Source organism: Canis lupus, chromosome 19, assembly GCF_048164855.1.
Source record: "Canis lupus baileyi chromosome 19, mCanLup2.hap1, whole genome shotgun sequence".
Taxonomy (NCBI): Eukaryota; Metazoa; Chordata; class Mammalia; order Carnivora; family Canidae; genus Canis; species Canis lupus.
In genome coordinates, this window is record NC_132856.1 from 6,287,816 (window position 1) to 6,305,090 (window position 17,275).

At 45.2% G+C, this 17,275-nt stretch overlaps 1 protein-coding gene and 2 long non-coding RNA genes across 6 annotated transcripts in view; 2 read left to right on the forward strand and 1 right to left on the reverse strand.

Moving 5' to 3' along the window:
• Nucleotides 1–2,943, forward strand: part of LOC140609784 (uncharacterized) — an 8,953-nt gene extending 6,010 nt beyond the window's left edge. For all 3 annotated transcript variants that reach the window (XR_012011512.1, XR_012011513.1, XR_012011514.1), the window contains exons 2-3: nt 1,766–1,844; nt 2,530–2,943. This is a non-coding gene — a long non-coding RNA (uncharacterized lncRNA). The remainder of the gene's footprint in view (nt 1–1,765; nt 1,845–2,529) is intronic.
• Nucleotides 1–11,833, reverse strand: part of LOC140609785 (uncharacterized) — a 27,123-nt gene extending 15,290 nt beyond the window's left edge. Inside the window, exon 1 of the long non-coding RNA XR_012011515.1 lies at nt 11,079–11,833. This is a non-coding gene — a long non-coding RNA (uncharacterized lncRNA). The remainder of the gene's footprint in view (nt 1–11,078) is intronic.
• CCDC174 (coiled-coil domain containing 174) overlaps nt 11,173–17,275 on the forward strand; it is a 25,003-nt gene continuing 18,900 nt past the window's right edge. For both annotated transcript variants that reach the window (XM_072785015.1, XM_072785016.1), the window contains exons 1-3: nt 11,173–11,324; nt 13,834–13,938; nt 15,159–15,259. In XM_072785015.1, the coding sequence (XP_072641116.1) occupies nt 11,283–11,324; nt 13,834–13,938; nt 15,159–15,259 (248 nt within the window). In that variant the 5' untranslated portion in view covers nt 11,173–11,282. The remainder of the gene's footprint in view (nt 11,325–13,833; nt 13,939–15,158; nt 15,260–17,275) is intronic.

Below are 17,275 nucleotides of genomic sequence, written 5' to 3' on the forward strand. Positions count from 1 at the left end.
TCTGACATAGGAATCTCTCCTCACTGCTCAACATCCAAGGCAGACATTTACTAATCAGTCATGAAATTGTACTAGTCATGATCAGCCAGCTAAGGTCATGTATCACTGGCAGGGTGCCTCAGGTGAGGCCAGTTAGTGCAGGTGAAGCGTTGGCTCCCCTATTGGTCCAGGGGAAGAACAAACAGAAGCTTTCATACACTCTGGCTCATTGGCCAGAATTGGTTGTGAAAAATAAACAGGCTTGTATGTTGACTCACTTATATGAAGAGAAACCCAATTTCTTTATGACAAAGTACCTCTCACACTAATGAGTCTCCCTAGAGCTTGTAAGAGTTGGAATTTGATTTGATTTTTTGTTTCCTCTAAATTACCAGGAAGGCTTTTTTTTTTTTTTTCTTTTCCCTTTAAGTGGCAGGAAGCATCATTCCATCTGAAAAAATCATCATCATCATGCCTCCCTTTCCTGGGTGGCTGACTCACTTGCTAGGCTCCAGGAGGCACTGCCACTCAGTTCTGGTTAGGGGATGTGGGTGCATGAGTATGCACACACACACCTGCCAGGGGCACAATGCACCATGCTTGAAGCGGGTGTGTCCCCCACGCCTGGGGCTGCAGACAGAAACCATTCTGCAAAGGCTTGTTAATTCTTAGATGGCAGGGTGTGAATATCGTCTGACATTTCTCATGCATCTTCTCTGCACTCCGTCTCGCCCACGCCAAACCATGCACCTGCAGAAGGGAACACGAGTGTGCTTGTAGCAGATGTTGTGTGCCCTAGGAATGCTTAAATATGTACTCTAACGAAGGCGTTTGTTACCCAAACACAGGACCCAAGGGAGGAGGAGTGGGGGGGGGGGGCATTGCTCTGGCTTCCCCAAATCTATGTCTGCACGACCTGGGTGGGTAGCCTGTTAAATCCCAGCCACGGATAAAAACAAAAGGCTATCCTGGCTTTATTTTATCAAAAACCAAGCTCAGGAAGATGTTAGAGTTTATTATATAGAAGAAAAAAAACCCAAACAGCATATGGGCTGTGGAGTGAGAGAAACCTGATTTTGAGTCCTAACTCTACCATTTAACTTGCTAGGTGAGCTTAGGCCAGTTGCTTAGCCTCTCTGAGAGTCCTCACCTGATGTCTTAGAGGTATTTCTCAGGATTGTGGTCAAGGCCTGCTCGGTTAGTGATTCATAAGCTGGAAGCAATGTCGGATATTATTTTCTTTATTTGAGCTTCTAAGTTAAGGGTGGCATGTTAAGGCAACTTTGTCCTGATATTAGAGATATTATGAACTTTTTCTTGTTGGCTCCGGTTTTCAGCTTCCTGTCCCTAACTCTCGCATTCTTGTGCATTGTGGGGGTAGCTCTACGGATACTCTCTCCTGCAGATCCAGCCCCTTCCCCTGGTTTGAGGGGAAAATGTATTATATTGCTCACTACTTTTTTGGTTGCAAGTGATGGAAAATGGGAACATATTTATTTAATGAGAAAGTTCAAGGGTCTGACTTCCTTTTTTTAAAAGATTTTATTTATTTATTCATGAGACACACACAGAGAGAGGCAGAGACATAGAGAGGGAGAAGCAGCTCCCTGTGGGGGAGCCTGATGTGGGACTCGATCCCAGGATCATGACCTGAGCTGAAGGCAGACACTCAACCACTGAGCCACCCAGGCATCCCTCTATCTGACTTCCTGAGGTTGGACACAATGCACAAATGGACTACCTGAACTTGATTTTACTTGGTTTCTGTCTTTTCCACTTTCTCCAGGTTGGCTCCATTATCAGGATTTTCCTAATGGCCACAAGATAGTTGCCAGCAATATTGGTTCACACTCAACGTGAAAAAGGTGAGCCTCTGTCCCAGCATTCTTAGCAAATCCTGAGATTTACTTTGACTAAGCAGGGTAAGGAGATCATGAACCCGGCACCATGGCCCAAGGAATGCAACCACACTTACTGGCTGACACCAGGCCACACCTTTTCACTAGAAAAGGTTCATAATATCTCTAATATCAGGACAAAGTTGCCCTAACATGCCACCCTTAACTTAGAAGTTCAAATAAAGAAAATAATATCCAACAATGCTTCCAGCATATGAATCACTAACCTAGCAGGCCTTGACCACAATCCTGAGAAGTAAATACCTCTTAGACATCAGGTGAAGAGGCTCAGAGACATCACTTTGGACAAAGAATGTGCAAAGCTACCTCCCCCCAAAATTGAGGGTTCTTGCTAGCAGCATGGGATACTGGCAAGACAAACTGCAGAAATCTACTACCTGTGTCAGCCTAAAGCTGTGGTCCAAGGAGCCCAGCATTGAGCCTTCTCATTGATGTATTCCCCTGGGACCCAGTGTCCCTGCTCTGGCCACAGGCCCATGACTCAGATAGGTGTTGGGAAAATGGACTTAACACTACCTGCTTGGGTGTTGTGAGCAATCAACAGGTCACCATAAGTAAATGCCTAGCTCATTGTGTGGAGGCAGTGCTTTATGCCACCAAAGTCATTTCCAATGTTCCTACCTCTCTGTAGGAAGATTGGAGCCATGGGACTGAGTTCTGGCCAATGGACTCTGGATGGGAATGGCATACATATTGATGGGGTGGCCTGGCCACCTTCTAGTCTTGGAGAGCAGAAGCAAAGTGCTCTGAGAAACTGGAGCCATCTTGTGAATAAGCCCTAATACCTTAGTCACTGCGTGGAGGCAAGCCACCCAGGAGGTCAACTGGATCCAGGTACACTGGACTTTGTGACACCAGCAACTAAACCTTTGAGGGACGCCTGGGTGGCTCAGTGGTTGAGTGCCTGCCTTTGGCTCAGGTCATGATCCTGGGGTCCTGAGATTGAGTCCCTGCATCAGGCTCCCCGTAGGGAGCCTGCTTCTCTCTCTACCTATGTCTCTGCCTCTCTGTGTGTGTCTCATGAATAAACAAATAAAATCTTAAAAAAAAGTACCCAAAAAACTAAACCTTTGATATGTTAAGTCACTGGTTCTCAAAGAGGGCATTTGATAATATCTGGAGACATTTGGGTTGTCACAGTGAGAGGTCGGATGGGGTGAGACATCTAGTGGGTAGAAGGCGGGGATTCTGTTAAGTGCCCTACAATGCCCAGGACAGCCCCCCTCAGAGAATTACTTGGCCCAAAATGTCAACAGCACTAAGGTTAAGAAACTCTGCTCTAAATGTGAGCACTGTGAGAGAAAAGATTTGTTATGGCTCTGTTTAGAATCCTCCAATGGCTTCCATCACACCCAGGATAAATTCTGGACCTCTCCCCTTGATCTACAAGGCTCTGCAGGATGGGGATCCTGCCCACCTCTCTTACCTTTACATCCTAGCCTCTCCCCCTCCCTCACTTGATGCCAAGTAGCTTTGCCTTCATCTGACCTCTTTTAGACTTCAGGGCCTTTGTACCTGCTGTTGCCTCTATCTTAAATGCACTTCCTCCTGCTCTTCCAATTACCCAGGTACAATTTACATGTCCCTAGCTCAGAGACACCTTCCTTAACCACACAGTCTGTATTAGATCCCCTACCACCCAGTGATTCTCCGTTATCACACTACATTACCATTATCAGCGATCACAACAAGCCTGATTTATAATGAGGTAACATGCTGGTTACCCAGGAGGGGAGAGATCTGTTTTCCCCATGGAGTGTGAGGACATGAGGAGAGCACCATGCCTATGTCATTTATTTCTGTCTCTCTGGCACCTGGCACAATAGCTGGCACATATGTAAAGGTAAAAAATAAATGTGTTGAATGAATGAGTAGATGAGTAATGGGTAGAAAGAGCAGAGTCTTTGCAGTCGGACACACCCCTGGACTGAATTCTGGCTCCACCACCAGCTGTGAGTCATCGTCACTCTCCAAGCCTCCATCTGCTCATCTGTAAAATGGACGTAAGAATCTCATCTCCCAGGCTACTATGAGGATGAAAGACAGCAAATGCAGAGTGCCGGCATGATTCCCAGCACAGAATAAGCACTTGTAAGCTGTGTGCTGAATATCAAATGCACAGATAAACACATTTCCCTGTGTGCTGTCATTTTGAAGGCGAAAGCTGGGAAGGAAGGTTGGCAGATGAAGTTGGGATGCCAGAACCCAGTTTACCCAGCACCTTCTGCTTCTCTCTCTCTATCAATGATCCCACCCCCCTGCTTCAAGACCATGAACTTAGGTCCCTTCTCCCAAAGTCAAAGGACCCAGGCTGTGGATTTTCCTGCAGCCTGCCTCTGCCTTGCAGGATCCAGGAGTGATGCAGCCATCATTAGGGTCTCTCTAGTGAGATTCATAGCCCCTCCCTAAGGGTGTCTCCCACCCCCCTGCCTCTATCTGTGTCCATCTAGACCATGCAGGAAATGAAAGTAGGCAGCAGATCATTTGCAATAAAGAGCTCCGTGATTCCCTGTGATGTCTGCAAAAATGAATATGATTCAGGGCCTCTTTCTTTCAAAAAGAGTCTCATAGCAAACTTGAGGCCCTAAAGGAACTTGGATCGTTTCTACCTCTGGGTGTGTGAAGAGTGGGGATGGCAGGCAGGATGCAGAGAAGGTGGTGAACTGGTGGAAAGATGGGTGCAGAAGCCCCATCTTATAGGAGAGACAGGAATGTGAGGTTGGGAGCTCCCGCCTGGTTTCAGTGTCCACACTGAACCTCCCTAAGTCTCATTTCCCTCAGCTGTAAAAGGAGATGGCAACAGGCCCTGCCAGGTTAGGTTATCATGAAAAGCAAATGGGGTAAAACTTGTACAGCACCACTTGACCTTGGCTGACCCAGGTAACTTGCTTCCAAAGAGTAGGTATGCAAAGGGCTAAAGATACCTTAATAGTAGAGAAATCTACAAACCTGGCCTCAGGTCTGGTGATCAAAGTTAATGTCAGTGATCGGTGACTTCAGTAGAGTCACTAAAGCTTCAGCTTCACAAGCTGGACTCCAAACAGCCTGACCTGGATAGGGGTGCATTAAGATGAACCAGTTTTCTCTTGCCCCATCTCTGCAGCCAGGCTCTCTGGCCACCCTTCTTTGGCACTTACTAATGACACCTCAGGCAGTTTACAACCCCAGGGCTCTCTGGGGTGGAGATTTTAGATCCCCTCCTCCCAGCCAGTGCTGTGGATGCACCAGCTGTCCTCTTCAAGCCTGGTGGTGGAGCCTGTTTGGGGTTGGAATGTGTCCCTGCAGGATGCCTGGGTGGCTCAGTGGTTGAACGGATGCTTTGGGCTCTGGGCATGATCTCAGGGTCCAGGGATCGAATCCCGCATCGGGCTCCCTGCAGGGAACCTGCTTCTCCCTCTGCCTATGTCTCTGCTTCTCTCTCTTTGTCTCTCATGAATACATAAATAAAATCTTAAAAAAAAAAAAAAAAAAAGGAAAAGAAATGTGTCCCTGCCATCAAATGATGGGTTGAAGTCTCAACCCCAGTGTCTCAGAATGTGACCTTATTTGGAAATATGGTCATTAACAGGTGTGATTAGTTAAGAAGAAGTCATATGGAGGAGGCTGGGCCCCAATCCAATATGCCCAGCAGCCTTATAAGACGGCCACATGAAGACAGAGACGTAGGGAGACGACCAAGCAAAGATGGGACAATTGGAGTGATGCATCCACAAGCCAAGGGACACCAAAGACTGCCAGCAAACCACTAGAAGCTAAGAAGAGGTAAGAAGAGGTGAGGAATGACTCCCCAACAGACTGCAGAAGGAGTGTGGTCTGCTGGCACCTTGATCTCAGACTTTCAGCCCCCAGAACTATGAGACAGCGTCCTATTGTCTTAAGCCACCATGCTTGGGCCTGAGAAACTAACACAGGGCAGAAGGAAGGGTCTGCTTTTCACGACTTCACGGCTTTCAACATCTTCTGAGGGATGCCCCCATTCCATCATTGCCAGGTCTCTGACTTGCCCTCTGTGCCCCCTCCCTGGAGCCCCTCACCTGGCCTCAGGCTCCTCTGCTCCCTCCCTGCAGTGAGGCTGGTGTGGGGTTGAACATGGTAAGGCTTCTTCCCCCACTCTTTCTTTTCAAATTCACTGATTTGAGGTTGGGAGTGACACTCAGGCCCCTGTGATGAGCCGTTTTCTCCAGGCTGTAGAAATCTTAGTACCTCTTGTATTCAACTGGAGCCTCAAGCACCAACTTCCCAGGTGGCAGGACAAGCCCCGCTCACCATCCCGTTACTCCAGATTGCAAGCCCAGGTGGGTTCTCCAGGCCCCCAAATGATCCTTGTCACACCCCAGCCTGTACCTCGGGTCTCCTGGCATTCACCTGCTTGGGCCCTGCTACCTACAATGACCTAATGACAGGTGACTCCTGCAGAAATATTCTGGGGTCAGCTCTTAGAAAATGTTTTCCCTTCCCCAGTAGAGTTAAATGGCTGGATGAATAAATGAATGAATGGAAATCTACTAGAGGAGGAGGTTCTGGAACTAGACTGTGTGAGTTCAAATCCTGTGACCAAGATTAGCTGTGTGACCTTGGTCAAGTTACTTCTCTGTCTTAGTTTCCTCATCAACATAAGGACACTAACAACACATACTCTTGAGGACCTTGTGGGGATTCAGGGAGATATTGCCAACAACAGATTTTGTGCATGACGCCAACCAAAGTTAGCTACTTTGTTATCCGGGTACAAGTCTCAGTATCTTTCTGCCTCATCCTGTGTCTGTGCTTAGAACCTAATTTCCTTAGGTCCAACCTAATCTTTTTCCACCCATTGGGTTTGGCTAATTCATCCAGGGCTGAGTAATTTATTATCACAGACAGTGCTCTGGAGACAGAACAAAGGTTAAGATGCTATGGGCTGGATGCATGAGGGAGAGACACATTTTTAGTTTGAGGAAATAGGATATGTAGAAAAACTGTACACATGCCAAAAGGGGGCCTGCATGAAATTAAGCCTCTTGACTTAACTGCCGATTAAAGCATTACAGCAGCAGCACAGGCTACAGTCTGCAGCCAAGCTGCTGAGACGTCGTGTTGGAAAAATGACTCCAGGGCCCCCTTTAAAAATAAGAGCATGGCTTGGTGGCCATGTACACAGGGAAATAGCTGCTGTTTCAGAAGTTCTCCTCCCTCTCCCTTATTTAAAGCACCTAGGAGATTTGACAAAATCCAGCAAGAGATGAGAAGGTAGAAGATAATTGGTGTCCCACCCAGTCCCAACCCCTGGGGACCCAGCAGGGCGGGGGAGGGGGGAACTAAATGAACCTCAGAACACTGCAAAATATGCAGCATCATAACACAGACTGTCTTCAACCGTGTGCCTTCTGCTGTGAGAAAACTGGCGCTGAGCAAAACTTCTGTATCCTGCAAGTGATGCATGCACAGCACCTGTCAGCTCTCAAACCATTTCTGTGCTCTGGATCTCCAACATCCTGTGGGCCCAACCAGGGAACACAGCGGAGGCACAGAGGGGTGAGGCAGTGTTCTCGAGGTAGCTGAAGGGGTGAAGCTGGGACTGAGTCCTAGGATCCTTGGAGGAAAACCCATGCTCTCTTTCACCGGGCTACAGTACCCCTGTCTGCCTCTTTCTGCCAGAATGAACCCAGGTCCAGGTCCGAGGTCTGAGATCTGGTGGAGGAGATGACCCCCTAGGAAGAGAATGGCCTGCTAAAGAACATAAGGTCTGTGGCCTCAATTTTTGTATTTGGTAGCAGAAGGCAATTCCAGATGGACCCAGATGTCTGGAAAACATCAAAGGAAGAATCTGAAGAAGCAGGATATGTGAAAAATCTCTGGTGCACTTGGAGGGCATTTCGGTCAATCCGTGATTAAGTTTTCCCTGCTTCTCCAGACCTTGAAGTGTATGAGGCTGGGGGGAATAAAAGGAGCTTCCTTAGCTTTTTCTTAGTAATTTGAATGGCTTGGAAGGTATAAAATCAGCTGGTTGCCAGTCTAGTGAGAACTTCTGGTAAAGGTGATGGTATAACCTACCTCATGAACACAAAGATGATACCAAAGGACGTGACAGGCATTACACAAAGAAAACTCAACTCTCAAGGTCTTCTGGGCATCCATAAACCACTAAAGTTAGTTTCTTTCTAGCTACGTGAGATCAGAACCCTCTGAATGGCATCATTGCCAGCGGCCAGCTGGGCAAGGAAACTAAAGTTTATGATTTCCAGTTTGTTTTTGGCTTCTCCTTCTCCCCTCTTCCCTCTTTTATGTCATTCCTCTTTTACCCATTTTCAGATGGTTCCCCTCTTTATTTTTTTTTTAAATTTTATTTATTTATGATAGTCAGAGAGAGAGAGAGAGAGAGAGGCAGAGACACAGGCAGAGGGAGAAGCAGGCTCCATGCACCGGGAGCCCGATGTGGGATTCGATCCCGGGTCTCCAGAATCGTGCCCTGGGCCAAAGGCAGGCGCCAAACCGCTGCGCCACCCAGGGATCCCCGGTTCCCCTCTTTATAATTAAGTAGCGTGCAAAAAATTAACTCAGTATCTTTGAGCTAATCTTTGACTCCAGTACTTGCTAGCTGGCAAAGGCCCTTTGGTGAGTCACTTAACCCCTTGGGCCTTGTTTTTCTCTTCTATAAAATGGGGATACTTGCCCCTACCTCTAGGATTATTCTGAGGATTGAACCAGAGAGATAACCCATGAAAAGAATTACACACATGCCTGGCATCCAGTAGAACTCCGGCTAAAGTCACCATTTCTGTCAGTTTCCTATGGTAACGGTTGTTGAACACTGACCTCTGTGCCTCAGAGCTAAAATATAATACATGAAGACAGAGTTTAGGGTAAAGAGGAACAACAGCTTTATTGCTTTGCCAGGCAAAGGAGGCTGCAGCAACCTAAAGCCTTCAAGATTGCAAGCCCTCCCAAAGGTCAGGGCTGGAGTGTTTTAAGATTTCATTTATTTGACAGAGAACACAAGCAAGGGGAGCGGCAGGCTCCCTGTGGAGGGACCAGAGAGCCCAATGGAGTTTCGGGTTCAATCTCAGGGGCCTGAGATCAGACCTGAGCAGAAGGCAGCCGCTTAACCAATTGAGCCATCCAGGCCCCCTTGGATGTTTTACAGGGAAATCAGGATCTAGCTGGTTTTGACAGGAATTGTGTATGTGCTGTCAGCCTCATTTATCATGTCTTTGGGGGTGGTATTTTATAATTTTTGTTCAACTTTGTGCTTTAAAGCCATCTCATAATGAATTACTGCAGATTTAGTGGCTTAAAACAACAAAATTCTCCTTTGGTTCTGGAGGTCGGAATTCTGAAATGAGCTTTACAAGGTGTGATGTATTGATTTATAATTAATATATATTTAGTCTTCAGCCCAGTTCCTGGCACAGAGCTCCTAAAACCCTTGGAGTTTCTTTTTTTTTTTTTTTTTTAAATTTTTATTTATTTATGATAGTCACAGAGAGAGAGAGAGGCAGATTCACAGGCAGAGGGAGAAGCAGGCTCCATGCACCGGGAGCCCGATGTGGGATTTGATCCCGGGTCTCCAGGATCGCGCCCTGGGCCAAAGGCAGGCGCTAAACCGCTGCGCCACCCAGGGATCCCAACCCTTGGAGTTCCTAAGGGAAGACAGCAATAAAGGTGTCTTCTGTTATGTTGATGAGTGACTTTTGGAAAGCACCTAAGGATTGGGGCTGGTTGCTAGAAGAACCAGAACCCAAGGTATAATTAGAGGGTTGGAATTTTCATTCCCACCTTCTGACCTCCACTGAGGGAAGAGAAACTGGAGATTGAGTTCAATCACTAATGGCTGATGATTTAATCAATTGTGCCTATGTAATGAAGCCTCCATAAAACGCTCTAGAAAAATGCTCTAGAAAGACAGAGGTCGGAGAATTTCCAGGTTGGTGAGCATGTAGAGATTTGGGGAGATTTGTGGCTCCCTCAAAGAAGGTATGGGATCTCCATCCCCTTTCCTGCATACCTTGCCTTAATGCATGTCTTCCATCTGACTATTCTGGAGTTACATCCCTTTATAATATAAACTGGTAATCTAGTAAGTAGAATGTTTCTCTGGGTTCTGTGAGCTGCTCTAATAAATTAATCAAACCCAAGGAGGGGAGGGGCGCATTGGAACCTCTAATTTAGAAGCACAGGTGACGGCCTGGACTCCGAGTGGGGGCAGTCGTGTGGACCGAGCCCTTAACCTGTGGGATCTGAGGCTAGCTCCGATTAGATAATGTCAGATGGATTTGAATTGTAGGACACGGGTGCCACTGGAGAATTGCTTGGTGGTGTGGGAAAACCCACACACGTTGAACTGAGGTGCAGAACACTACAAGGCCGGAGTCCAGGTACGGTGGTGCTGCACCCCTTCCAGAGGTTCTAGAGCAGGGTTTGTCTTTTCCTTCCGGAGGCTGCGCGCGTCCCCTAGCACAAGGTCGTGGTCCTTCCGCCTCCCTTACCAGCACTCTTGAGGACATTGGGCCAGCCAGATAATCTCCCATCTGAAGATCTGTAATTTAATCATGTCTGCGAATTCCCCTTTGCCAGAGGAGGTAACATATTCAGAGGTTCTGGGGACTACTAAGGGTGGACATCTTTGGCGGGGAGGGTTATCAGTCTGTCTAACCCAGATCATTAACATTTTTATCAAGACGAGCTCGCTTGACTCATCTCACTCTCGTTAAATCTCACGAAGTAGATACCATTTTATTCCCCGTTGGAAAATGAGGCACAGAGAAGTGAAGTAACTTTCCCAAAGTCACGTAGCCAGAAAACTGGCCCCTGGAGCTCATGTTCTTATCAGCCGAACTCTGTAAGGTGGCACGTGGTAAGCACTATATTAATGTTACCTATTACTGTTATTTCTACCAAGATTAATATAAAAATCTTGATCACATAAGTTAACATGTGAGAAGCGCCACACAACGCCGGTCGTACTGCGGGTCTTCAAGTGTCATTTAGATCTTTCCAGTCCTACCAAGCCATCTTTCTCTTCATCACCAAGAGGGTTTGGGCTCATTACGCCCTCCCCAACATGGCGCCCTCCCCGCCCCCAATCCATACCACTCAAGATGGCGCCCGTTGCGCTGAAATCCACTTCCGCCCTTCTCAAGATGGCGCCAACACCAAGTCCTTGTTAACCTTCCTCTCTATTCAGATTCAGGACGGTCTTACCTTAACACTGGGCATTCTTTGACTCTCTCAAAATGGTGGCAGGCGCACGACGCACAACACCCGGACCTTTCCAAGATGGCGCCAGAGTCGTAAACTCTCGTCGCTGTTCTAACAGGCACTTCCGGTGGTGCCGATCGCGGGCGTTTGCGGCCCGCGGGAGGCCGTTCCGGGTCGCGCTTTGCGCTCGGACGCTCGGGCGCCACGATGGACCGGAGGAAAAAGCCCTTGGATGTTACGGCCTCCTCGGTGAGTGCGGGTACACTGATGCCACGGGGCTCCGAGTTCTCCTCCCCTCCACCACACAAGCATCTCGACCTTGTTTCTTCCGTGCGGAGACCCAACCCGGCCTTCCCTCAAACAGCTGGGACCCGGCTGTCCCGGCTGCGGCCCCGGGCCCACTTCCTGACCTGCAGGACCCTGTGTCTGGCCTCTCCCTCGGACGTGCCCTTGGACCACGAGGCCCTCTAGATCCAGCCCTGACGGGTGTTGCCCCCCTCAAGAATGTCGCTGCCTCGCTGTGCGACAGCCGTGCCCGGCGTCCGGGCCAGCCTGGTCTCCCCCGCTTGCTGCGCAGACCCGGCTCCCGTCCTCGCTTCCTTTCCGGGCTGGGGACCAGCAGGGTCCTCGCCGGGATCCGAGAGCGCCCGGCGTCCCGGCCAGGAGTTACCAGTTGGTCTCGCACCCGCGGGTCTAGCCGGATGTGAGCGGTTTCATGAAACCAGCTGCTCGTAGGAAGAAACCTGCCGAGTACGAGCCTGTGCACTACTCATTGATCGTCTCGGCTGCTTTAAAGAGCAGGTGCTATTAATATCCCTGGTCTGAGGTTCTTTTTTTTTTTTTTTTTTTTTTAAGGTTTTATTAATTCATGAGACACACACACATGCAGAGGGAGACACGGGCTCCGTGCAGGGAGCCCGATGTGGGACTCGATCCTGGGATCACGACCTGAGCCCAAGGCCGACCCTCAACCACTGAGCCACCCAGGCGCCCCAGATCCCTGTTTTATAGCTGATAAATCCGAGGCCCAGTAAGGGAGCGTGGCTTTCCCCAGCTTGACATACAGAATTCTTAGTGTTAGAACTGTTGCACTCGAGGCTCTTTGTCTCCAAACCATTGCCTTTTCTGTTACATTGGAGCAAATTGCCTAATCTTATTTGATCTTCAATTTACTGTAAATTGAGGCAGGCGCTCAACTGCTGAGCCACCCAGGGATCCCAGTATCTTCATTTTAAAACTCAAAAATAGTCGTAGAAGGTATCCCTGGGTGGCGCAGCGGTTTGGCGCCTGCCTTTGGCCCAGGGCGCGATCCTGGAGACCCGGGATCGAATCCCACATCGGGCTACCAGTGCATGTAGCCTGCTTCTCCCTCTGCCTGTGTCTCTGCCTCTCTCTCTCTCTCTCTCTCTGTGACTATCATAAATAAATAAAAATTTAAAAAAAAAGTCGTAGAAGAGGAAAATGTGTGGCTAGAAAATCGTTGTGGTTAAGAAGGCTTAGAAGGGGGACTAAAGTTTTTGTGTTTAGAAATTTAAAATATTAAATATTAGGTCCTGGGATGAAACTGTCCTTATTAAATCCCTACAACAGCTGCTTTTAGATTGATGTCTTCCAAAATAGAAATCATTGAACTCAGTCATTTTGATTTCCCTTAAAACTCAGTCTGTGATGCTGTGCTTTGTAAGTATCTAATTTATAGGGAGTTGGATCTGGACTTTTCATTTTATCTTTCTTTGCAGAGTAGACAGTGCTGATTGGTACAAGTGAGAGGTAGTTCACCCCAACTTCCCTGTTCGCTTTGCCCTGGCCTTTGCTGTTCTTGAACTGTATGATTCAGCTAAACTTCCAATTTCTAGAACATGCATAAATTTGGAGTTCTTCTCATTCACTCAGACCATGTTATTTCTAGCTGTTGAAATCTTGTCTTTTTTTACTAAGTACTCTCTATACCCAACATGGGGTTCAAACTCGCGACCCTCAAATCATCAAGAGTCTTCTGAGCCACCCAGGAGCCTCTTTCGCACCTTTTAAGGCTCAGCTCAGAGTTGTCTCTGATCATTCTGGACAGAAGGAAATGCTCCTGTAGCTGAACTTTTATGCTGCTTTCTTCACCCTCACCCCTGTTTTAAAGGTTTTATTTTTAAGTAATTTCTACACACAATGTGGGGCTGGAACTCACAACCCCAAATCAAGTCTCATGCTGCACTGACTGAGCCAGTCAGGTGCCCCTGTTTTCTTCTGCTCTTAAAGTCTTTATTACATTTTACTGGTATTATAAGTTACCCTTTTTTTATTAGATTTTAACTGTTTGAGGCAAGAGTGTATCTATTTCATGTTTGTATCCTGTTCTTCAGCGCTCAGTTACTGGGCAAAGATATTTTTCTGCAGAAATAATAAATTTTGAAGATTAAGAGAGGTTACAGTATGAAAAAGCCAAGTACGGTGTCAGGCAGAGAGAAGGGGTTTGTTCAGTGTTGTAATTTCAATCTGAATCCAACAGATGCAGACTTCATTTACTTTGCCAATCACTTTCCCCTTAGTCCAGTGTTGAAGATTAGAAATACATTGCCAGCAGAGCTGGAATGCAATAGGACTTGGTTTTACTTTGTACTGGATTCTACATTCAGACATTTAATTTTCTACCTATTTTTGTCCATTAATGGGAACTTTAAATCTTGCTTTGAGAATTACAATAATTTGGAAATCTAGTCACTCGTTAGAATTAATTACATGTCTTTGCTTATTTGTTTTGTTCTAGTTGGTAGATCTTAAAGCCGAACTCTTCCGAAAACAAGAAGAATTCAAACAAGAAAAGCTTCTGAAAGACTCTGGAGTTTTGGGAAAACCAAAAACAACTATTAAGGTAAAAATAAGATATAGTTTTCTCCATCAGTTCCAAATATGGGGAAATTGTACCCTACTTAGCTTTTTTGAAAGTGTCCTGGCCTCTGCTACATATAAAATTTAGGGGAAAATCCCTTTCTTGTAGCTGAACATCTGCATAAAGTGTTTTATATTAGAATAGAAATTAGAGCATTTAAAAGCATATTTTAAATTTTTTTTAAGATTTTATTATTTATTCATTCATGAGAGACACACAGAGAGAGGCAGAGATAGAGGGAGAAGGGACCCCGATGTGGGACTTGGTCCTAGGACCCCAGGATCATGACCTGAGCAGATGCTCAACCACTGAGCTGCCCAGGTACCCCTAAAAACACATTTTTTTTTTTTTTAATTTTTATTTACTTATGATAGTCACACACAGAGAGAGAGAGAGAGAGGCAGAGACACAGGCAGAGGGAGAAGCAGGCTCCATGCACCGGGAGCCCGACGTGGGATTCGATCCCGGGTCTCCAGGATCGCGCCCTGGGCCAAAGGCAGGCGCCAAACCGCTGCGCCACCCAGGGTTCCCCTAAAAACACATTTTAATACAATTACTCAGCACTTCTTTTTTGGAAAGTGCATGTTTTAGTTGATGGTTTGTGTACATTCTTGTGGAAGATCAGCTGTATAGGTATTATTAATCCAAACAGATAAGCAATTAGATGATACAGTAATACAGTAGAAAATATCAGGATCTTTAAGAGCTGTGAATGGTGTGCTAATTTTATAGGTAATGGTGTTTATCACTTCTATTATAACATTTTTTGAATTAAATTGTAATCATTCAGGGGATAAAAGATATGTAACTGTGCAGTTATGTAAAGGAATTCTTTTTTTTTTTTTTTTTTTAAAGATTTTATTTATTCATGAGAGACAGAGAAAGAGGCAGAGACATAGGCAGAGGGAGAAGCAGGCTCCATGCAGGAAGGCTGATGTGGTACTTGATCCTGGGACTACAGGATTACGCCCTGGGCTGAAGGCAGGCACTCAACCACTGAACCACCCAGGGATCCCTGTTAAAGAATTCTTTATATAATTTAGGGATTTTTTTTTTCCCTTTAGCTCCAGCTTCTTCTTATACAGTCTATTTGCACGACGTAAGTTGGCTGTTGGATCTAATCTGCTTTTTTTTCTTCTGAAAGGATTTTATTGCAATCACTTGGTATTTCTGTTTTGTCTTTTGAAATAAATATGCTGCAGAAACCAAGTATCTGGAGCAAACAGAATGCAGGAGTTTCAAATCGAGCTGAGAAGGATGCAGAACAGAAGATTGAGGAACAGAAGACTTTAGACAAAGCAAGGTAACGTTAAGCTTTACTCACTGTAGTTACTTCTGAGGCTATCCAGGCAAAGAGAGTTCTCTTTTTATGCTTCTGGATTTACAGTTTTAATTTTGTCATCTTTGGGATCCCTGGGTGGCGCAGCGGTTTGGCGCCTGCCTTTGGCCCAGGGCGCAATCCTGGAGACCCGGGATCAAATCCCACATCGGGCTCCCAGTGCATGGAGCCTGCTTCTCCCTCTGTCTGTGTCTCTGCCTCTCTCTCTCTCTCTCTCTCTCTCTGTGACTATCATAAATTTAAAAAAAAAATTTGTCATCTTTTCAGTCAAATACTCTACAAACATAAAATAGACTCTAAAAAGAATATAGTTTGTAGATGTATTTATAGTCTTATAAGAAGGGAAGACATAATCTCAGTCTGAAAGATGAAACAGTCCCACTTTGAGCCTTTGTTAGGCACTAAAATTATCAACAAGTGTTTCAGAAGTGTCCCTTGGTGGTGTGGCTCTGGGCTACTAGGTAGTATGACAGTAGCATTTAGAAACTAAATTTCTCCCTAGCGTTTTATTTTGAAAAACTTGAAAACTACAGAATAATTGAAAGAAGAGTACAATGAATCTTCTAATACTCTTTACCTAAGCTCATGAATTAATGATTTTCCACATTTACTTTTCCTTTTTTTCTTTCTCTCTCCTCTTTGTATGTATGTAGAGAAACTTTGTTAAACATCATGCCTCAAAATGTTTCACTATGTATCTCCTAAGAACAAGGACATTCTCCTACATAACCATATTCTGCCATACCCAAGAAATTTAACACTAATAAAATAGTGTTAAATAGTTTATTATATGGTCTATAGGCAAAGTTACCAATTATTCTGGTACACTTGAGTCCTTTATAGTTTGTTTTTTTTTTAATTCAATCTAGAATTAAAAGATTGCATGTTGCATTTAGTTTTCATATTTTTCTTTCCTTTTTTAACAGGGAGAAATTTTGTTTATAGCATGACTTTTTTTTTTTTTAAGTTTATTTATTTATTTATTTTTGTAGTTATCTCTATACCTGCTGTGGGCCTCGAACTCACAACCTCGACATTTAGAGTTGTATACTCCTCTGACTGAGCCAGCCAGGCATGCCAGATGGCATATTTCTTTAGCCTCTTTTAATCTAGAATAATTCTCATGCCTTTTTGTTGTCTGTTATACCATAGCTATTCTTGAAGAGCTTAGGCCTGTTGATCTGCAGTGTCCCACAATCTGATTAGAGTCCTATTAGCTGCTTTTGGTTAAGAATATGATGTAGGTGACGTGTCGTTCCTGTTAGATGACAGCAAGAGGTTCACAGTGTCTGTTTGAATTGTTATTTGTGATGAAGTGTGATCACTTGATTAAGATAGGCCTGCTAGGTTTTTCCACTGTAAAGATGCTCTTCCTCATTTGTAATTAATGATAATCTAAGGAGGGAAACTCTGAGACTATGCATATCTTGTTCACCAATATCTTTCCACATACTTATTACGTTGGTGGTTTCAAAGTGATTATTTTTCTAATTATTTTCTAAACTATCCATCTTTATTTTTTCATTCCATTTATTAGGTGGCATTCTTCCATAAAGAGGAACTCTCCCTTATTTGCAGTATCACCCTCGACTGAGAGAGAATCCCAAGTTTTAGTATCTGTCATGACTCATTGCTTTTGGATCCTTGTGTAATAAAAACTCTGCAGTTGCAGACAGTGGTCATTAAGGTTGCTCAGCTCTTTCTGGGTCTGAAAAAAAGAGGCAGAATATTAGTGCATTTGGGGGATTGTTTTTCTTGGCATTTGACCTGTTCCCAGCAGACACACATTATGTTATTTACAAAAATGTAATAAATATATATATTAGTATAATATATAATAAACATATTTAACATACAAAACATGTTAATTTTTGAGACATCTCTCTCACCTCCTGGACATATTATCAGAATTCCAATTTGTTGAAGGGTACTGTAATTTTTTATTTTTTATAAATGTATAAACTCGGCATAACAGTTTTC